Raw genomic sequence first — 23868 nt, 5'->3', positions numbered from 1 at the left:
AGTTAAACAAATGAGACAAAAATATTATACTTGGTCATTTATTTATTAAGGAAAATGATAGAATATTACATATTTGTGAGTGGCAAAAGTATGTGAACCTTTCCTTTCAGTATTTGGTGTGACCCCCCTTTGCAGCAATAATTGCAACTAAACGTTTCCAGTAACTTTTGATCATTCCTGCACACCGGCTTGGAGGAATTTTAGCCCATTCCTCTGTACAGAACAGCTTCAACTCTGGGATGTTGGTGGGTTTCCTCACATTAACTGCTCGCTTCAGGTCCTTCCACAACATTTCGATTGGATTAAGGTCAGGACTTTGACTTGGCCATTCCAAAACATTAACTTTATTCTTCTTTAACCATTCTTTGGTAGAACGACTTGTGTGCTTAGGGTCGTTGTCTTGCTGCATGACCCACCTTCTCTTGAGATTCAGTTCATGGACAGATGTCCTGACATTTTCCTTTAGAATTCTCTGATATAATTCAGAATTCATTGTTCCATCAATGAAGGCAAGCCATCCTGGCCCAGATGCAGCAAAACAGGCCCAAACCAGGATACTACCACCACCATGTTTCACAGATGGGGTAAGGTTCTTATGCTGGAATGCAGTTTGTTCTCCAAACATAACGCTTTTCAATTAAACTAAAAAGTTCTATCTTGGTCTCATCCGTCCACAAAACATTCTTCCAATAGCCTTCTGGTTTGTCCACGTGATCTTTAGCAAACTGCAGACGAGCAGCAATGTTTTTTGGAGAGCAGTGGCTTTCTCCTTGCAACCCTGCCATGCACACCATTGTTGTTCAGTGTTCTCCTGATGGTGGACTCATGAACATGAACATTAGCCAATGTGAGAGAGGCCTTCAGTTGCTTAGAAGTTACCCTGGGGTCCTTTGTGACCTCGCCGACTATTACACGCCTTGCTCTTGAAGTGATCTTTGTTGGTCGACCACTCCTGGGAGGGTAACAATGGTCTTGAATTTCCTCCATTTGTACACAATCTGTCTGACTGTGGATTGGTGGAGTCCAAACTCTTTAGAGATGGTTTTGTAACCTTTTCCAGCCTGATGAGCATCAACAACTCTTTTTGTGAGGTCCTCAAAAATCTCCTTTGTTCGTGCCATGATACACTTCCACAAACATGTGTTGTGAAGAGCAGACTTTGATAGATCCCTGTTCTTTAAATAACACAGGGTGCCCACTCACACCTGATTGTCATCCCATTGATTGAAAACACCTGACTCTAATTTCACCTTCAAACTAACTGCTAATCCTAGAGGTTCACATACTTTTGCCACTCACAAATATGTAATATTCGATCATTTTCCTTAATAAATAAATGACCAAGTACAATATTTTTGTGTCATTTGTTTAACTGGTTTCTCTTTATCTACTTTTAGGATTTGAGTGAAAATCTGATGATGTTTTAGGTCATATTTATGCAGAAATATAGAAAATTCTAAAGGGTTCACAAACTTTCAAGCACCACTGTAAATGCCTGAAGTCGTCTGTTCTTTGGCCGATCCAGACAGGATGACTAAGTTCTCGTGATGTTCCGATAGCGGGTTAAAAGAGGTTTTCTGTTTAGTCCCTCTCTTTAATCCTGATTCATTTTTTAGTATTTCATAATTTTAACTCCATTGAAATAGTTGACCGTCACACTTGATTGAGAAGAGAGTAAATTAAAAGTGATTTTTAGAGTCACTTTATTCAATGTCATGTCATTTATTTTAGAAAGAAGAATCTCACTGCTGCAGGACTTCTAGAAGAGTGAATTCATCCAAATGCTATATTAGCAGTTAGAATTCTCCATTCCTTTGCCACAGATCCAGCAACAGCATACTCTCTGTCTTTCAGCAATGGAACACCAGATAATATACATGTGTGTGTGGTGGAATTTCTAAGAAAATTTCTTTACAGGAAAACTTCAAGATCGTCCTAATAATATGATCAAATTGAGCAATGGCAACATTGACTGAGAAGTTAAATGTTGTGAAGAAATTTTAGAATTTTTATTTTTTAGCTACCCAATCAAAACAGTAGCTATGGATCACCCTAAAATGTTTTGGATCCAATTGTCTGTGTAAGAAAAAAAAATGTATGTATTCTATATGAAACACCCTAGACAACAATCATCTGCAGTTTGTAGATTTACCTTCAATCTGAAGTAATCATCTGAATGACCGAGGGTTATGACTAAAGAGGAAAATTACCCGCACCACCACTATGAACCGTCGTTTTGAAAATAAAAAGCATTGATATCCATTGATTCCTAACTTTCAGGCTTGCTTAAAAGTTCTCACAGAAAATATTTACTTCCTTGAAATTCTATTATGTCCCATCTCTATCTAGAATAATATGTTAAGTTACATTAAAGATATGCAACTCTTCATTTACTGTATTCTTTTCTATTACAGGTCAAAATCTAAACTATTAAGAAGACATTTTATGTTGTCCAGGTTTGTGTTTTTTCTCGATGGGTTGGTACTGTTTGTAGTAATAAAGCCCATTGCTAGTCACTTGTGACATCATCACCACCCCTAAGACATGCTTGTGCACTCGGTAGTCGACCTGAACTCTTGATCGAAGACCCAAAAACAAATATCCACTAGAGCTAGTGAGGTAAACGAAAGAACTTTGAACTTCAAATTTCGTTTTTTGGGTTGGAACCGGTGGTCGGTGGCAACCTGTGATGGGCGCAACATCAGGACTGATGAATCCACACAACATCTCAAACGTTGGCCGTGTCATTCGAAAATGTTGCAGCCAGAGATTTTCTGTGAAGTGTCTCTCCAGCACCTCCTCCCAGAAGGTCTTATTCCGTTGTCTCTCCCATACCCATGGGTTTCGTCCCACTGGGGTACTTTCTTCGAGCTCCAGGGCTATCAGACAAGCAACTGCTTCATTCTGCCGTCGTCTTCGGATATTCTGTATAATTCCAATTATTTGTGAAATTGAAATACCAGTAAGCTGGTAAATTTCAAAAAAATCTCTGAATAATCTCTCCATTTCTTTGTTTAGTGGAGAGGTGTAACGTGGAAAATGAAAGGTAGATAATTTGCGACATACACAAAATTATGTATGGAAACGGCTCAAGGGCAGATTTTTTTTAGCGATACAACAAAATTTATGCAACAGTTCATTTTTTTGACATCATCACACACACCATTTTATCGATAAAAAGCCAGTTGGATGGAAACAGGCTGGAGACAGCAAATTTCGCACATTTATTTTACACATATTCAATTTGTCGATAACAAAACGTCGCAAAAAACTGGATGGAAACTTGGCTAATGACAAAGTAAATGCGGACGTGGAGGAGCACAATGAAGTGAGACAAGTGTAGCAAGGTAACTCAAACCAACAAGCTTTTGGCAACGGAGGTGAAGGTGAACACTACTCAGGACCAAATGAAGAAATGGCTTGGTTATCTTGGAAGATCTGAGAAAGACTAAACAAGAAGAAAAGAGATCAACCAGCAGCAGGCTTTTTAAGGACGTCCTCTGTGGATGTTGTGCAAAAAGTTGAAAATGTGGGCTGAATAATAAGTGACGCAGGCCTCACTACATAGTTTTTACTTTTGCCATTTTTTGGGTTGCATATATTTGTTTCTGTCTTACTTGAGATGAATTGCTTCATTCATTTTTGTGCCCCTCTGAATGCTCTTTTTGTGGAGAGCACACATTTAAAATGTCTAGACCAAGATTCTTCCACCGATGTCCCAGTTAGCAACACCTCTTGTGAGATTTCCTTTATAATTGCATGTGTATATGAAAGGCCGTACTCCTGAATTCAAATCAGATCTTTTGCCAAATTGTGAGCACAAGATTTGAGTTCATCCAAAACACATAAAAAACATCCCTCTGTTTTCTAAACATGAATACTTTTTCCCCAGACAAATTCACAGTATCCTAGAGCCAAACCTAGGAGGAACCATAACATGAAGTTATTTGGCAGATGATCCAACTGCTTAAATTACAAAAAAGCATTTCCATTATATTTGTTGTGGCTGAACCTAAAAGGCAGCTCACAAAAACACAAGCTTGAGAGATAAGGCAGAAATTGCATCAAAATAACAGGCCAAGGTTAAAACCCAAGTCAAAATCCTGACCAAAAATCAAACTTAAGGAAAGCACTGGGAAAGTGAGAACCCAAAATCAAAAGAAAAGCAAATTGTACACAAGACTTTCTTGGAAATTATCTGGGAATTTGCTTGTCAGTTCTGATAAAGCTCTAATGAAAATCCCAGCCCAGCATTGTAATGCAGATGGGTAAAAACAGAGACGTTTAAAAATGCAATCATTAATCGCACACTCATCTCATGGCCCTTCACTGATTAGATCCTGCTTATTACAAGGTCTCATTCCCTGATCGGTCACCCTTCACTTCACAATATAGCAGATGTAGAGGAGCTACTTTCCTATATGCATCTAAATTGTGTTTTGCACCGTTTCGATGTGGCATGCCATGCACAAAAGGCGAATAATGCCCTGGTCATTACAGCTTTCAGTTTAGAGTAAGTCCTGTGGGCAGCAGTGTTGCCATCCCTTCAAGGATTTTTCCACCAATGTGTGCATTCCCAGTTTAGGCCAACGTCTATGTCGTAGATACAGATATCTTTATAGATATTTTTAACACATCTCTGAGATTTTCATCTGCCCCCACCTGCTTCAAGCACACAGCCATCATCCCTGTCCCAAAGAAAAATAAAGTAGACTGCCCTAATGATTACCACCCAGTAGCACTTACTCCCATTGCCATGAAGTGCTTTGAGAGGCTGGTGCTAGCACACAAGGACATCATCCCTGACAGTCTGGACCCCCTCCAGTTTGCCTATCGTTGCAATAGGTCCACTGAGGATGCCATCTCCATAACACCACACCATCCTGTATCATCTGGGGCCTCATGTATAACGCCGTGCGTAGAACTCGCACTATAACATGGCGTAAGCACAAAAGCCGAAATGTGCTTACGCATAGAAAAATCCAGATGCAGGAATCTGTGCGCATCTAACTTCCACGTTCTTCCGCTACATAAATCCCGATCAGCGTGAAAACTAACGCTCGTGCACGCGCATTATGTAACGCCCCAAATCCTCCCAGAATTACGCCTATTTGAATATGCAAATCAATATAAATCGTCCTTAAGCGCAGCCTTCTGTGAAAAGACAATGGGAAAAGCACCGGGGAAAATATAAGAATTTCAGCAAATACCAAGTGGAGGCAAATGAAAAACATACTATTTGTTCAAATAAACCGTGGTATAATCAACAAAATGAAGTTGATCGAGTGACATAGCGTGTTGGAGAAACTTGAAAGCTCACATTCACAAATCGCACAGTGCCGGAAATAAAAAAGAAGTCACATATCAAAGTCGCCGTGAAAAGCCGAGTTGTAAGCCCACTGTCTGAGTGTCATATGAAAGCTTATTAGGGTACAGAGAAAAAAAGGCACACAGTGGGGAAAAAGCACTTCAATCTCGACATTTCCACTTTAATCACGTAGTTTATTTTGTCATTAAAGTAGAACATCATAAACTTCATCTTAAAATCGTTTAATTAACCAGTTTCTCAAATCACATCGTAATTAAAGTAGCATGTTAAATGCTTTGTTTTGTATTTGATCTTCTATTTGCTCTATGTGTGTGAATCACTACTTGCTTTTTACACCGGCTCTCTTCCTCCAACTGGACACAGAATCAATTACATTCGTGATATTACAGCTCTCTGAATAACTAAAATACTGAGATGTATACGTGATATCATTTTCATGATGATAGGAGTTAAAGCACGTTATTAAACATGTGTTTCACTTGATGAAATAATTTATTGCAGCAGTACAATCAGGGGCGGCTCTAGGCTTGTGGTGGCACTGGGCAGAGGAAGAATCGGTGGCTCCTTCGCCCACCCGTCAGTAAGGTAGCTTATGCACAATGTCCGTTGCGGACACTGCATAGCCGCCTCGGGGTCATGACACAAGCATTTAACTTTTGCCGAAATTTGTCGCTGTGTTTTTTGCTGTGTTGTTATTTTATCTTTCTGTTTTATATTCAATATATATTGGCGTAGTCGCCACTGCAGTCAGTGCTTTTCTTTCGACCAAGTAACCGATCGCCACACAATCAGCTCTGTAATAGACGTTAAGCCATCTGTAAGCTTAGCGCCGATTCTTCAAAACGTTTAAAGAACATTGAAATATCTTCGTAGTACATGTTTAATTATTCTATCCTTAAAGACACTCCCAGTAAAGAATATAGATTATTTAAATGAAGTTAAAGTTTTATCTGTATAATTTAATAAACATATTTTGCTGCATTTCGTTTCTGTTTCTGAACCGCGAGGTCCGTACAGGAAAGGCTTTAAAACATTTTGCAGTGGCTGAGACAGTGTGTCCTTGAAGCTGTATACCGATAATTCCCTTTCCGATCAGCTGCTGCTGTGATTCACACTCGGATACAGTGATATAAATACTCTGAGTGGTGCAGTGAGAGAAATATTGAAAAAGATGATCCGCTGTGGCAACTCCTAACAAGAGGAGCTGAAAGAAGAAGAAGAAGAAGTGAGAGTAACAACGCTAAAGCAGTTATGGTATTTGGAATACTATGGCTGTTCCCTCTTCCATTATATTGTTACAAGTTAATTACAATCAGATGCATTACACTAACAAACAATATGCGGTTAGTTTCTGTGTATTTATAAAGCTGCGTCATGAAAATAATGAGTAACCACACAGGAACAGTAGCACTGCTTTGACGCTGGGTGCCGCCAGTCTGCAAAACCGAGCGGAGAACTTGCATACGACAAGGTATGAGGTACCGTGGAAAAGTGCGTGGATTTACGCCAAGTGTAGGTTTTATACATCGCGATTTGAACGTGGAAAAGTTCTTACGCAATATTTCTGTGCGTACGCACCGTTTATACATGAGGCCCCTGGAGAACGAGAACTGTTATGCCAGGCTGCTGTTTGTGGATTACAGCTCTGCATTTAACACCGTCATTCCATCCCAGCTCATCACTAAAGTCCTGGATCTGGGCCTTAGCTCTTCACTGTGCAACTGGGTACTGGACTTCCTCACCGACAGACCTCAGCAAGTGCATATTGGTGGAAAAACCTCCTCCCTATCATCACCATCAACACTGGCACCCCACAAGGGCAGCATGCTGAGCCCGCTGCTTTACTCTCTCTACACCCATGACTGCGTAGCTAAGTACAGCTCTAGCACCATCCTCAAGTTTGCTGATGATACCAGTGTAATAGGTCTGATCAACGAGGACGATGAGACAGCCTACAGGGAGGAGGTCAGACTCCTGGCAGAATGGTGTCAGGACAACAACCGCATCCTAAATGTTAGCAAAACTAAGGAGATGGTTGTGGATTGCTGCAAACAGGCAACAGAGCACAGCCCCATCTACATTGGGGTGAGGCTGTGGAGTAGGTAACAGCTTTAGGTTCCTCTGAGTCACCCTCACTGATGACCTTAAATGGGCAAGTTACACTGCGGCAGTAGTCAATAAAGCCCAACAATGCCTCTACTTCCTCAGGAGATTGAGTAAGGCCTGGATGTCCCCCACAACCCTGTGCTTATTCTACAGGTGTACTGTGGAATCATCCTGACATGATGCATCACATCCTGGTGCAGCAACTGCTCAGTTCAGGACTGCAGAGCTCTGCAGCGTGTGGTGAATACAGCACAGCAGATCACGGGCACACAGCTCCCTGCGATCCATGACATCCACACTACACACTGTTTCAGGGAAGTGAACCATATCAGGCGGGACGCCAGCCACTCTGCACTGTCACTTTTCACCCTCCTCCCATCTGGAAAGCGACTACAGTCCATTCGGATGCGCACCTCCAGGTTCAGGAACAGTTTCTACCCAAATGTAATCAGAATCATGAACAATCAGTAACCTTGTGTCACCTCCACTGCCACCTGCCCATATACTTCTGCCACTGTCTCTATTTATTCCTAGGATTCTGGTTTTATTTATTTACTTATTTATATTCATTTATTTATTGTGTGTTTTTTTTTGACTATGTTCACTGTTTGCGGGTGCACATGCAAGCAAGCATTTCATTGTACATGGTACTTGTACAAATGACAATAAAGAATTGAATATCTTGGTCATGTTATTGTAGACAGAAATGCTTTCGGAAACACTGTGAAAACACTAGTGTGGGCAGATATTGTTTTTGTTTAAAAATGCCATTTTCAAATGAATATGTAGTTGTGTGGATGAAGGCTAACTGTTGTTAAAGTGAACAACATGAAGAATCAGAAGTAAGTATTCCTAATCTTCATCTAGTTCTGTTGTAGTCTCCTGTTTATCTTCTGCACAGTCAGCTCGGCGTCTTGTTAACAGCAGTACTTTAGTAATTGGAGACTTGCCGCTACGCGTTCTCCACACATTTAAAAGAGCAGAGCACAAAGAAGAAGGAAGGCCTCACTATTACCAACCCATGTGCAACTGGCAGTCCAGGTCCACAGCTCAGCCACACTACCATTGCACTAAAATTAATAAATTTTAAAAGCAGTGAAAGCAATCCCACACTAAAACCAACTCAAGCAAAATTGTAAAAACAGTACATTAAAAGAATAAGAACTTTTATAAGACAATAAAAACAAGCAATAAATAATCCATCCGTCCTCTTCCGCTTATCTGAGGTCGGGTCGCGGGGGCAGCAGCTTGAGCAGAGAGGCCCAGACTTCCCTCTCCCCGGCCACTTCTTCTAGCTTTTCCGGGGGAATCCCGAAGTGTTCCCAGGCCAGTCGGGAGACATAGTCCCTCCAGTGTGTCCTGGGTCTTCCCCGGGGCCTCCTGCCGGTTGGACGTGTCAGGAACACCTCCCCAGGGAGGCGTACAGAAGGCATCCTGATCAGATGCCTGAGCCACCTCATCTGACTCCTTTCAATGCGGAGGAGCAGCGTCTCTTCTCTGAGCTCCTCCCGGATTACTGAGCTTCTCACCCTGTCTTTAAGGGAAAGCCCAGACATCCTGCAAGGAAACTCATTTCAGCCGCTTGTATTTGCGATCTCGTTCTTTCGGTCACTACCCATGGCTCATGACCATATGTGCGGGTAGGAAAGTAGATCGACTGGTAAATTGAGAGCTTTGCCTTTCAGCTCAGCTTCTTTTTCACCAGGACAGACCGATGCAGAGCCCGCATCACTGCAGACGCCGCACCGATCTGCCTGTCGATCTCCCACTCCATTCTTTCCTCACTCGTGAACAATAAATAGATGTCCATTAAAAAGCTCAGCCTTTTAAAATGTCCTCCTCCGGCTTGGGTCCATGGACTCTTTGACAAAGTCTGGCACCTATCCAACTTGCTGCTCTGTCTCCTGCTCTTTGGTCTCCACTGCCAGCTCATCCCACCTCTGCCACCATATGTGCTCCAGGCTCCTGTCTCCAGTTTGGGCGCTCTTGAACCCAACACCATCTGTAATGTCACCGATGAGCTGGACAGTTAGACACAACTAAGCAAGGGGTGCAAAAAGTGCAAAAGTGCTTTCATTAAAAATAAATCAAAAACACTGTCCAAATAAATTGTGCAGTGCCCCAAACAGTCTCTAAATAAATAATCAATTAAAACAAGTGAACAGTAGAGGTTAAAATCCAATAAATAAATCCTTTTAAAATAAAGTTAAAAACAATGGCTGGAAGCAGTCCATTTAAAAACAAAGCCTGGTGCCTTCTTCCTACTGGCGACTCCCCTGCTTCTCCCATCCAGGCTATGCACCAGGGGAGTCAGTCACCCTCTCTGCAGCTGACCCTCTCCACTTGGCTGATCTGGTATCCTCCTGTTCCCTGGCTTCGTTCAGCCAGCTGCCAGTCAGGGCCGTCCACAGAATGATTTCTTGAAACAGGCCCCCGCCTTGAACCAGGCGGAGTATCCTGCCGGCTACGCCACTGTGACACCTGGCCCGGACACAGACAGACGGACATCGTTTAAAGTCACCCAACACACGATTATTTACAGTATTTACAAGTAATATGAAGCACAGAACCCAGTGCTGCAGCACCAATCTCCCCAGTCCAGGCCTTCATTAAAATGGCATTCTCTATCAGGACTACCTCCACTCCTCTCCTTCGACTTCTGTCCTCTTCCACCTGATCAGCCATCGAATGGAGGGAGGCAGCCCCTTTTATATCCACCCAGATGTGCTCCAGGTGTCCTCCAGTAATCTTCCGCCGGCCCTCCCCTGTGTGGCGGGAGCACCGGCTGTGGTGGAAGTGCTGAGGTCCAGGGCTTTCCAGGCATTGGGGTGCCCCTTGACAGTGAAAGCTTCAAAGCTCTGCACCTGTGGTCCCCAACGCAACCAGTGCGGTCACCCCCTCATGGTCTGGAGGAGGCGTAAGGCCTCCTCTTGTCCTCTTGGGTGTCCCGGCTGGGTACCATCCCCAGCCGTGTGCCACAGGACATAGTTAAGGTGTCGCGATTAGCACTTCCCAGATGCAGATGACTTCTCACCTGTACCTTTAAGCGAGGACCAGCACAAAGCGCCCGGGAACCGCTCCTGCCACACTACCACACCCCCGCTTTAAGCCGTGAGTGCAGTGATTATCGATTTAAAAAAAAAAAATGGCCTTTGCAATCTAAGCTGTGGACCCGCTATGCCACAGGCCTCATGCAAAATTTGCCGGGTATATTGGAGGATTAAAGTAAATATAATTCACTTTGAAAAGCCTTAAAAATGATCCTATCAATTGCCTAAACCGAAGGATGAACTCTTCAGTTAGACATCAGACTTGTGGTGTCCTTCAGGATGTCCAATCAACAAAACATGGAGATCTGCTGACCGAGTACTGAGTGACCACCTCAGCTCTTCAGAGGTACATTGTGTCTCACGGCCTGTGCTTTACTAGGACACATTTCACTGCAACACACATTTCATTTGTGAGCATCCTATTTTATTTTCATAATGTGACCACAAAGGAATAGATTGTATATCAAAGTTAAATTTTATAACGTTACGTTATTCTAACATAAAAATGTGGACTGTTTATGTAAGCTGTTTACAGGCAGAAATCAGTTTTAGCAGTCACACCGTGTCTGCCTACCTGGATTGAGCAATTCAGCGCTCGGGAAATCTTAATGAGCTCATCTTCGACGTTCTGGCAGATGGAGCAGCCGTCTCCATGAAGTGCGATGCTGTTCACCAAAAGAAAGCTGCGAAGACATTTTAAACAAGCATTTCCTCTCCATGAAACTCGGTCTTCATTTTACATATTGCCATTAGTATCATGCAACATGAATAACAAGAAGAATACTAAAATACAATAATAAAAATACAAAGTGTGCAGTGCAGTGATAGTGGGAGAAAATATGAAAAGCACAGTCCTGCCAGACACCAGGAAGAGCACCTATGAGAGATTCTTGGACGTGTTTAATTCAATTCAAGGGTGAAATATGGGGGATCTGGCGAATTTTGGCCTTAAAGTCTTAAAAGCAAAATGATGACAATAATTTTTAAAAACACGTTATGGTGTTCAACCCAATCAGTACTGGGCTTATGAGAAAACAGGCTCAAATACAAATTTGGAAGAAGGCCATTATTTGGATTTTTCTTTTATTTTAGTCCTGAGAATGATGCATTCTTCACTAACTGGAGCTGCAGTGTTGTGGCAAGAAATGTTAATGCTATTTCATTTAACCTAACACCGCTCTGAAATGAAGAAAAAAAAAAAACAAACTTGTCATAAAATGTGGACACAACAATGACAATGAAACCAAAAAATTTCAACTCAGTGTTGCTAACTGCTGCTGAAACAAGAATTAGTAGCACAACAGTAAGTGAGTCGTCAACTTGTGCTTTCCCTCCCACGCAGAAGTGAAACGTACGAGGTGCTGCTCAGAGGAACGAGGTGACTTGGCTTATCTTTGCAGATTGCTAATGCCATTCCTCTAGTTGACATGTTCATATCCTAAGTGACAGTACTCTACACTGCTAATGGTGGGTGCACAGCATTCAGCCAAGCCTGGAGTGCTGGTGGGACCCCCGATTACCACAGAGTGTTTAGCACAAGGGCTACAGTTATACTTGACAAATGGGAAAGTGGTTTAAATTGTATTAAACATTAACGTGTTTCTGACTTTCTGTGACCTGACAAACAGTATTTTACAGTACTTTGAAGTCAGCAGCCTTGTCTTCTTCATTTTTTACTTCTGACTTTTCCGAGCATCAGTGCCTCATCTAGCAAATCTTCTTCTTCTTTTTTTTAATTATATATATATATACCGTTGTGCTTGAAAGTTTGTGAACCCTTTAGAATTTTCTATATTTCTGCATAAATATGACCTAAAACATCATCAGATTTTCACTCAAGTCCTAAAAGTAGATAAAGAGAAACCAGTTAAACAAATGAGACAAAAATATTATACTTGGTCATTTATTTATTAACGAAAATGATCGAATATTACATATTTGTGAGTGGCAAAAGTATGTGAACTTTTGCTTTCAGTATCTGGTGTGACCCCCCCCCCTTTGCAGCAATAACTGCAACTAAACAATTCTGGTAACTTTTGATCATTCCTGCACACACCAGCTTGCAGGAATTTTAGCTCATTCCTCCGTACAGTACAGCTTCAACTCTGGGATGTTGGTGGATTTCCTCACATTAACTGCTCACTTCAGGTCCTTCCACAACATTTTGATTGCATTAAGGTTAGGACTTGGACTTGGCCATTCCAAAACATTAACTTTATTCTTCTTTAACCATTCTTTGGTAGAACGACTTGTATGCTTAGGGTCGTTGTCTTGCTGTATGACACACCTTCTCTTGAGATTCAGTTCATGGACAGATGTCCTGACATCTTCCTTTTGAATTCTCTGATATAATTCAGAATTTATTGTTCCATCAATGAAGGCAAGCCGTCCTGGCCCAGATGCAGCAAAACAAGCCCAAACCATGATACTACCACCACCATGTTTCACAGATGGGATAAAGTTCTTTTGCTGGAATGCAGCGTTTTCCTTTCTCCAAACATAACGCTTTTCAATTAAACCAAAAAGTTCTATTTTGGTCTCATCCGTCCACAAAACATTCTTCCAATAGCCTGGTTTGTCCACGTGATCTTTAGCAAACTGCAGATGAGCAGCAATGTTTTTTTGGAGAGCAGTGGCTTTCTCCTTGCAACCCTGCCATGCACACCATTGTTGTTCAGTGTTCTCCTGATGGTGGACTCATGAACATGAACATTAGCCAATGTGAGAGAGGCCTTCAGTTACTTAGAAGTTACCCTGGGGTCCTTTGTGACCTTGCCGACTATTACACGCCTTGCTCTTGGAGTGATCTTTGTTGGTCAACCACTCCTGGGGAGGGTAACAATGGTCTTGAATTTCCTCCATTTGTACACAATCTGTCTGACTCTGGATTGGTGGAGTCCAAACTCTTTATAGAGATGGTTTTGTAACATTTTCCAGCCAGATGAGCATCAACAACTCTTTTTGTGAGGCCCTCAGAAATCTCCTTTGTTCGTGCCATGATACACTTCCACAAACATGTATTGTGAAGAGCAGACTTTGATAGATCCCTGTTCTTTAAATAACACAGGGTGCCCACTCACACCTGATTGTCATCCCATTGATTGAAAACACCTGACTCGAATTTCACCTTCAAACTAACTGCTAATCCTAGAGGTTCACATACTTTTGCCACTCACAAATATGTAATATTCAATCATTTTCCTTAATAAATAAATGACCAAGTATAATATTTTTGTCTCATTTGTTTAACTGGTTTCTCTTTATTTACTTTTAGGACTTGAGTGAAAATGATGATGTTTTAGGTCATATTTATGCAGAAATATAGAAAATTCTAAAGGGTTCACAAACTTTCAAGCACCACTATATATATATATATATATATATATATATATATATATATATATATATATATATATACTATATATATATATATGTTTATATATATATAGCATTTGCATGTTGGTTTTAATTTTGCTGAAATTCCAGTGTACAGTCAGAATTGATGCAATCTAAAACTGGCTCCTTTGTCCATTGTCTCTGAGCAATAAAATAGCAAAAAATAACTGATTTTCAACTCTTTTTTGAGACATTTTTTTTTAAACATTTTTCTTGTGATTAATCTGATTTTCTTAAATGTTATGATCTTTCCTGGCCTTTCTTTAAGATAAAGATTTCTTCATATTTAAATCTTTTTTTTTTTTTGCTATTTTGTTTTCTTAGCAGTCGCCATCATTTTGGACACCCATCACTAAGGCAACTCCTCAAGGGGCGTGTCCTCAGAGGTCGTAACCCAAATGTAACAGATATGAAGGGTTAAAACGTTGGTTGAAATTTCATTTCCTCATCCAAATTGCGGACACAAACCCCTTTTTTCCAAATGTCCTTTTGAAACCCACCCATCCAAAAGCAAGATCGCCTCTACAGCTGGTGATCGAGGTACATGGATCATAAAGTGGGACTGCTTGGCTGTGGCAGCTCGAGACATATTAAGTTCAAGTGAAAAAAACCTGCTGCCACACTTGAATGAAGGATCATGGGATAAGTGAATAATCTGACATATTTAGGTGAACCTGCTGGGCAACAGATAATCAGGATATTGTGTATTATGGGCTGGCCAACCCAAAGCCTGGCAATCATGCCGCTCAGATGTTGTAAAGCTACTGGTCTTCAAATGTCTATGGAGTCAAACATTTTCAGTGTGGAAGAACAACCAAAAATTCTTCAAAGCCAGGAGGAAATAGATCAAGGGTCACTAGCTAGAACATGAAGGATTTCACGAGAATATTTATTATGTGAATCTTTTTGTTCAGTAAATTAAGATGATATCCTTTTGCGTTAGTTGTTAGTCTATTAAATTGAGATCAGTAAGAGTCTTGCACAAACCCTGTCTTTCTGTACACTGTATGGTTCGTCAATAAGCATAACTAACTGGAATTGCTATAAACAGATTTTGAATGTCACACATAGTACAGGTGACATTCTTGCCTGTCAACATGTTATTTGCATGAAAATCGTATTACATAAAAATAAGATACAAAATCCTTTCATTGTATACATTGAGAGAACAAAGGTAAAATCCAAGGATTTTTTTAGCATGATCCATAAAGGCATGGAAAGTGAAGCCTAGAAATAAATTGTTAAAAATCTAACACAAGTACCAACCCTGTCTAGCTGAATTTTGATCCAGTAGTTGCACCACAGTTAACAGGCAGAGTTCTTGGTGACAACAATACTCACTTCACGCCTTTCTTGGTTACAATTCTTGCAGATGTGACATTGAAGACTTTTTCAAACCTCTGCAGCTTGAACCAGTTCATTCTGGAAGTTAAAGAAAAATATCTTATATATACAGTAAGTATGGAAAATAGTAATAAATGCTTGAGAGAATCATCACATTCTCACACAACACTTAATCCAATTCTGGTGCAGGAGCCCACCTAGGCACACACCCACATGCACACTGGCGGCATTTCGTAAGGTGCCAGTGTTTCTGGGGCTGTGGGATTTCAGCTCGGAGTGCTGGATCAGTGAAGTAAGTGACCACATTAAAAATGAACTCGATTAACGCTGACCAACTGCTAATGAATGACTAACATCTCAAGAAGCAGCCGGTCTGCCTAAAAAGCAAAGCAATCACAGAATCAGAAACAACATTTTATTGGCTCAGATGAGCTCCAGGATTGTCTGAAATTCACCGATTCAGCTCATTGTTAGTTGCTGAGAAATTAGAACAGAAAACAATGAACTGCTCGGTTATTTTGCACCCTAGGCCGTGCTTATTAGTGCGCCCACTGACTGTTCGATAGCAGCTGCATTCCACCAACCCCAAACCTCCTTGTGATCTCCACTCTAACTGAATGCTTAATTCACCTTAATGGTGGTGCGCGCCCTGACAGCAAGTAAAACAAACGGATGTTTTTCAAACCAATACTCCTTAAAAAAAAATTAAAAAGCTCAGTCCTACATCATAAAGATTCATCAACAGGACGGGTCATTTGTTTTAAAAGAAAAACTTACATCCTTCCAGGCAGTTGCTTGAAAGATCCCAGATCCCTGTATAGATTTCTTATATAATTGCCAAGTCGTTTCCAGGTTTTCTCAGTCCCCTTCATCAGGAAAATTTTTAAAACATGTGTGAGGTGATGCTAAGTTGGCTGTGCACACTTCTTTTATAAGCAAGTTTGGGTTTCTTGCTGGATGCCTTTTGAAGTGGGAGTATGTCGTTGTATTTGTCGAGATCCTTGTATCCATGTTCCTAACCCGCTTATCCAGAATCCACATCAAAGCTTCCAGTTGTACATCTCAACACATTGTGAACTGCTTTTTATATGATGACATTCCTTCATTTAGCACTTTATACATTTCATTCAGGTCACAATTTAAAACTTTAAACACATAAGCAAGTCAAAGTTAACTAGATCTGCATTCTGGGTGTAATAGTTGTCTCATTTTGTGTGTGTTTAGGTTTTTAACAGGAGATTTCATTTCTGACCTTTGTTTTCACTTCAGGTTACATTTTAAAAATACTGATTTTGGTTGTGCATCATGATGTTCCCATTCTCATTATCATGCGATTCAGATCTGTTATGGCACCAGGACTTCTAGTATTAACATGGCGGTAATCAGTATGTCCGGTACCCACGTTTCAGTTATTGCAGGACTCAGATCTGTGATGTCACCAGGACTTCCAGAATAAATATGTCAGCATTTGCTCTTTCCAGTGTCCCATTCTTGTGAGGCTCACATTTGTGTCCACACCAGAACCTCAGGTATAAATATGGCGGCACTCGCTGCATTCAGTAGTCCTCGTGGGTATCTCTTTTCTTTGTCTTCCTAGTTTTAGTTAACTTATTCCCTTACGTAGGCCCTAACATTAGATTTCTGTGGCTCTGACTTCTGTCCAGCCCTCTTACACTATGTTCTTGTTCTTGCCCCTTGGGTTTTGTTCGTTTTGTTTTATAGACGTCACAGTTTTGACCTCTCATGATGCTACCTTCTTGCTTCCAATAATCCTCAGGTACCTTGGAATTGTCTTTAAGACCAGGGTGGCTCTTACATTAGGGAACCTGTCTCAAAGTTCCAGGTCCCTCCTTTTAGTTTATAGTCTTACAACTATCTGGTTAAATTATGTCTCTATATTATGACAGTGAGCATTAATCTGTTTGACCTTAGCTCTGTGTTACCTTAAATTAAAATGGTTCACTAGCTACAGTAAGCCTCCATTTTAGTACGAGCAGCATGATGGCACGGTGGCCAACTCTTCTGCCAGAAGACTTCAGGAGAATGGATTTGGATTCTGAGTCTAGTTCACTGTCTGTGTGGACTTAACGTGCTGTTTTTTTTCTCAAGATAATTCAGCTTTTCTTCACATACTTCAGTAGATTGTGTTTGTTGATGCAGGGTTGGATCTTTTCTTGCAGCTCTTGCTACTGAGAAGGCCTCCATTGTGTCACTGGAAAAAATGTGTTCAAATGATAGATACAGGAACAAGAGACAGATATGAGTAACTAGCCACACTATGTGGCAAAGACTGTAATAATATACAATAATATACAAATAATTTCCTATCTCTTGCTCTGCTTGTCCCTTCGGCCCCTTTCCTCTGTATTTGTGTGTCTAAACATCTCTGTCGCTCGAGCGTGTTCTCATAAAGCCTGCTTCTCATTCTCTGTCATCATTTCCAAGGCGCCTTTCTCGCCTTCTGTATGGTTTTATAGTTGCCATCTTGCAAAAGCGAATCTCCAGGTGTCCCCTCATGTGTCTCACACTCTTACCAATCAGATTCCTCTTAGAGACTAAACACACAGATAGTAGTGTTTTATTATATAATAGATTAGAACTCTATGTAGTTTATGAATGGGTGAAATGTTATTATCAGAATCAGAATCAGAATTCTACCCCATTGATGTGGTCTGCAAAATCTTGCTAATTTTGGTCTATATTTTCATTATATTTTGCTCAAGACAACACTAGATGAACTTAAATACAGGACACCTCAAAGCATATACTCTTCCCAAATTGTTCCTCACTTTTAAAACAGCTGTTCAAACAAAAAGAGGAAGACATGGCGATGCCTCAGGCTATCCGTTACTTTGTAACGTGAGAAAGGATTGACATCTGGGACAACAAGTTGCTAAATGAGTTTACAGCCTGGGAAAGGAAGACATGCCAGTAGGTAATAAGCAACATCAAAAACTTAGTTGTTTGGGGAAAAAGGACATGCTCAAACTGATAAGCCAGCCAATCAGGTGCATGTAACAATCATATCTTGCAAATCCCCCCAGTAAAATTTTAAAATAAATATGCCTCGTCTGAAGAGTGACAGAAGAAGAGAACAGAGCGATGTCAGAAGATTGGTGTCAGCAACATGCAGCTGTTTCCATCTGATCATCAGCAAAGCATCTCATGAACAACTATGAGTGCTAGATCAATGCCACCCTGGGACATTCATCCTTGACATCTTTACTTTTCCTTAAGATTTTTCTAAAGACTATACAGTATATATCCAGACTTTACTATTAATCTTATTTTCTATTATTCTTTGTTCTATTTGGTATTATTATTCATGTCATAAAAACCACACTGCTTTTAACTTTCTATGATTTCTCTTCATGTCTGCAGTGATTGAAGTAATAAGGTAGATTTCTCTGAGCACCTGGTGGAACCGGAAGTTTGCATTTGCTCTGTGCTGTGAGGTTTATTAAGGCAGCGGTTCTCAAACTTTCATATTTCGCGCCCCACCCCCCTTTCTACCTGGAATAATTCTGCACCCCCTGCATAATGTAAGATAGATGAGAATAACCCATGATACAACTGACAAAGGCATGATACTCATGCAGTGTCGCAGTATCCTATCATTTTTACTTCCGTAAGATTTGCATGTGTTCAGCTAACTTCGATGAAATATTTGCAATTTATTTTTTTAAAGTGCTTTAATAACTGTTAAAATGCCTTGTGTGGTTTTCGGTAGTACAGTGGAACCTCGGTTTGTGAGTAACTTGGTTTACGAGTTTTTTGCAGGACGTGCTAAAATTTTTAATAAATTTTGACTTGATAAACGAGCGACGTCTTGCAATAGGAGTAATATGGATACAGTTTGTCTACTCAGCATCATGTGATCACAACTTAGCTGATGGTTCTTCTTGCGTGTGTGTGTGTGTCTGTCTGTGTCTCTCTCTTTCTCTCTCTGCACACGCGTGCATATGTGTGTCTCTCTCACGTGCGTGTGTCGCTCGTTCGTGTGTGTGTCTCGCTTGCTCGTGTGTGCGAGTGTGTGTGTGGATTGTGTGTGTGTGTGTGTCTGTCTGTCTGTCTCTGTCTCTGTCTCTCTCGCTCACGTGTGTGTGTGTCTCTGTCTCTACTACAGTGCTGGGAGACTGCGATTGCTTTGGGACGCTCTTCCGCATGTCATCCCGTTGGGTGGAATCCCACAAGAGTTTAGAAACTCACTCACAACAGCCATGATTCTTTTCAAAGGTAAAGTGAAGGTTAATTTGTTGTATGTATTTTTACTTTATATTTTGTATTAATCATTTTTATATGAATAGTTTTGGGTTGTGGAACGAATCATCTGAGTTTCCATTATTTCATATGAGGAAATTCACTTTGATATACGAGTGCTTTGGACTGTGAGCACGTTTCCATAACGAATTATGCTCGCAAACCGAGGTTCCACTGTATTTCTAATCCCAAAAACAAATAATAAATTATTTATTCTTATTTAATTATTTTTTTATGTAAAGAAATGATTAAATATGTTTTAATTCTTGAAAATCATGTAAACGAGGACAAGTCAATGATGAAGTCAATCTGTGCGAAACGAATGTATTTTCATCCAACAAATATTATACCGCTGTTAGTTGTATCATGAAAATAACCCAATACGCAGTAAATCATTTAACTCAATTTGGCAATATTGGCTATGCTGCCAAAGTGGTGCAGTCTTTCCGCTTTATCACCTGATCTACTGTTACCCGAATGTCCGTGACAGATACTGATACGTCTCAACCTTTCTGTATTGAAAATATGCAACTATAAAAACAGCAGCAGCGGTGCCGCTCGTCATAGAAACAAACTTCAAATAGAAAAGGAGCTCAGAGTGTCTATCTCGAATATCAAACCAAACCTGGACAGGAACAGTGTACTTTAAAGCAGGCATATATTAGTCATTAGATCTATGCCTTAGAAATGATTTATTTTAATTTTAGTTATAATGCATTCGTTGTGATTATATACTTGCAAATTTAAATTTGAAATAAAAATGTAAAAAATTTATTTTGATGTCTTGTTTATTTATTTGACGCTCCCCTTATACAGGTTGGGGGCACGCCCCACAGTTTGAGAACCACTTTATTAAGGACTGAGGGTGTGAGCTCCACCCAATAGTAGGGAACAGTACATAAAGTAAGGCACTTTTGTTTCATAAATGGCCTATAGCCAAGGATGGTGAACCTTTAAATGTTTAAATGTACAGTAATCCCTCGCTATATCGCGCTTTGACTTTCGCGGTTTCGCTCTATCGCGGATTTTATATAAAAGCATAACTAAATATATAACACGGATTTTTCGCTGCTTCGCAGGTTCTGCGGACAATGTGTCTTTTTACTTCCTGTACATACTTCCTCAGTTGGTTTGCCCAGTTGATTTCATACAAGGGACGCTATTGGCGGATGACTGAGAAGCTAACCAATCAGAGCACGCAGTTAAGTTCTCCTGACTGAGAAGCTAACCAATCAGAGCACGCAGTTAAGTTCCTGCTTGCTGAATGCAGTGTTAACCAGGAAGTCTCGTCTCGCTCATTCAGCATCAACGTGTTTCGCTGTGTACAGAGTTGTGCTCTTTTGTGTTTATCTTTGTGCATAGTCAAGCCCTTCATTATGGCTCCAAAACGATCTGCTACTGCTTCAGGGGCCGTGCCCAAGCGCAAACGGAAGATGTTAATGATTGCCGAAAAGGTAAACGTTTTGGATTTGTTGAAGGCTGTGATTCTTTTTATTTAAAAAGTAGGAAAGGAATATAAGATCTACAGCCACAGTGTCCTTTTAACCAGGGTGCAAAACAAGTTGTAAGTGGATGTAATAAGGCAGTAGTCCGGATGGAATCTGCTTTAGGGATTTGCATTGAAGACTGCCAGAAGAAGAACAACGGCAGTGCTACACAATCGCCTGAAGTGGCTCCTTTAAGGGCTGTAATGCTCTCCTTTGTTGTGCAGTAAAATAAAACTCATTGTTATCGGACAAGTCATCGTGTCATTGTTGGTGAGTAACCATAATTAATTTTCTACTTACAGTACTTAGTACATGTACGTGCGTTTAGTGTCACTGTACACACATTTACTGTATACTATTTTTGTTGCATTGTACGTATTTATTGCTGGTGGCATGTCTATCGTAATGGCTGTAACATGTGATATCGGAGACACTCAATATCTTTACAATAATATTTAGGTTTTACTGTATATAAACAGTGTGTTTATATACATAATTTCAATGAAACTTACCTAATATCTAAGAGAATACAAAGGGATTATGCTGTATAATTCTGCGGGGAATATTTATAAACAGTGTGGGAGAGTTTATAAGGGCTTAAAATATATAAAAATAACCATAGAAACATATGGTTTCTACTTTGATTTTTCACCTATCGCGGGGGGGTCTGGAACGCAACCCCCGCGATCGAGGAGGGATTACTGTATACCTAGAAACCAAAAAAATATTTAGGTCCAAGATATATTTTAAACATCATATGTTGTTCATGCCACCAATAAGTAAGTCTCTTGAAGTACCAGAAGAGTGACAGTCTGTGTTATTCTTAAGGCACTTATATGGTTTAAAGTGCTAGAGGTTAACTAGCTGTGTGTATCATTCATAGGACACTGTTGAGGTTCTGTGTGTATGCGTATATCTATGTATGTGTTAATCTTAAGGTGTGACAGTAGACTAACCAGGTAACAAACCTGATTTGTACACTTACCCCTAAGTAAAGGGTAAGTATTGGAAAATATTGCGATAACACACCCATAACACATTAAAAGTCAAACTATTGTTCAGTTAAGGTTCACCTGGGCCACAATTACAGTCACTTCCATATTCACTCTTTATTTGAAAACATCCACTCGGAAAAGGTGCTCAGGGGGCAGTGGAAGGCCCTGGACTTCAGCATGATGTTCCTTGTCCACCCTGAACTTTTAATTTTACTAAAAAAAAAAAAAAAACATATTTAAGTTTATAAGTCCAGCAATTCTGTAAAACTCAGTAAAACCCTTACTTACTCATAATGAAAGCCAATGTCATGGTTGCCAACCACAACAAGCAGCTCCATATTAGTTGGATGTCGAAACATCTGGCGGAAGCGTCTCACATCATCTTCCCAGTCCTGGAGTAAGAAACAAAAACTTAATGATTATAAGAAAAGACTTTCTGCTGCCAAACCCTCCCAGTCTCTCGTTCAGTTAAGTAGGTCAGGCTGTCTTCACGTTAACTGGACTGTTCCCCTTTTACTACCCTGGGACAATACTGCCAATTTACTACCAGTGTTGGTGTGGCCTCCCAACACATGTACGATGTATACTATCCCACTGCCTGATTTAGTTGTTCTAAAACTGCATTGCTCACCCTTTATTCCTCTAGCTACCTTCATGTTTGGCTTTCGAGGTAGTTCCTTTATTTCTTTGACCACATTTGCCCTTTCCTGCTCAACCACATTTTCAATGCAGTCAAAAACAGCCTATCCTACTCCTTCCCCAGTACACCCCGACTTCCTCCCTTTTTTTATAATGGCTCCTCCTTTTAATTTTAATAATGAACAGACCACTAAAGGAAGAAAGAATGGTGTTACAGGGTCTACTGATGTCCTTTCAAGCAATTTATTCAGGTCCAAAGGAAGTGGCTGTCATTCCAATATCATCTACAGCTGGCAATGTAATCGGTTGTTCACGTCATCTTTCATTTTGTTTCCAGCTATGTATGACCTCCTTGTTTCAGTTTTCTCTGACCAGATTCAATACATGTGTTGCCTGCTTTGGGAATGTTCTATTCTGGGGTTGACAGAGTGTTTACTATAGTCTGTGTTATAATTCATTCTTTAACTTTTTATGTACCTCCTAGACATCATCAATATCAAGGTCATCAATATGACTATATAATGAATGTCACAAACACGTCCTTCTTATCCAGAATTGGAATAAAAATAGCATATTTTTGCCACTCGGTTCTTTGGTGTGTCTTAGCTCATATCTGGAGAATGGAAGGCCTTCTTGAGACCATGTAGCTGGAGATCCTACACTAAATCATTTATCTGTTGCTCTGTATTCTTGTTTATAGCTGGAGGACTCACAGAATAAAATTTTCATTGTATTGAGTACTGACTTGTTGACCTCAATAGTTGATTTTGTACTTTGGTTTGATTCCTGGTTAATGTACTCAGCAGAGCTTCAGCTAAGTTTCCATCTCCTCTCCTGATCCTCTTACCTCAATTCCTCACCGTTTCTTTGAGTCAGCACAGTTTGTAGCATAGATTAATATAATATTTGATTAATATGGTCTTATATTATTTATCCACAGTGATGTTCAAAGTCTTTGGCCTCAACCTAATTTTGCTCTCTGTTAACCCTGAGTAAGAAATCTCCTCTGTTGATGGTATGTGTGCTGGAGTGTAGGATGTGTGGTCATAGTGGCACTGACCTCCTAGTAGAAACCATCTCTTCAATCCAGTGCTTGACTGATCAGAGTGTCAGCATTGCTACCCTTCATTTAATTTAAATGCTTCTGACAACAGAATTAAGAATGAGATTAATCCCACAGCAATGTAAATGCCCACCCTAAGATTTGACTTGAATGATGGGGCCTCCTGAGACCTTCACATTATAAAGATGATGTCCCATCT

At 40.4% G+C, this 23868-nt stretch overlaps 1 protein-coding gene across 1 annotated transcript in view; it reads right to left on the bottom strand.

The window, feature by feature from the left end:
* mppe1 (metallophosphoesterase 1) overlaps positions 1–23868 on the bottom strand; it is an 84352-nt gene that overhangs the window by 18395 nt on the left and 42089 nt on the right. The window contains exons 3-5 of the mRNA XM_039754092.1: positions 22256–22359; positions 15223–15303; positions 11060–11168 (exon numbers count right to left, since the gene is read on the bottom strand). Coding sequence (XP_039610026.1) covers positions 11060–11168; positions 15223–15303; positions 22256–22359 — 294 coding nt within the window. The remainder of the gene's footprint in view (positions 1–11059; positions 11169–15222; positions 15304–22255; positions 22360–23868) is intronic.

This window comes from Polypterus senegalus, chromosome 5 (genome assembly GCF_016835505.1).
Source record: "Polypterus senegalus isolate Bchr_013 chromosome 5, ASM1683550v1, whole genome shotgun sequence".
Classification (NCBI taxonomy): Eukaryota; Metazoa; Chordata; class Cladistia; order Polypteriformes; family Polypteridae; genus Polypterus; species Polypterus senegalus.
Note: the sequence above shows the minus strand (reverse complement) of the source record. Positions and strands in the feature narration are given on the sequence as shown.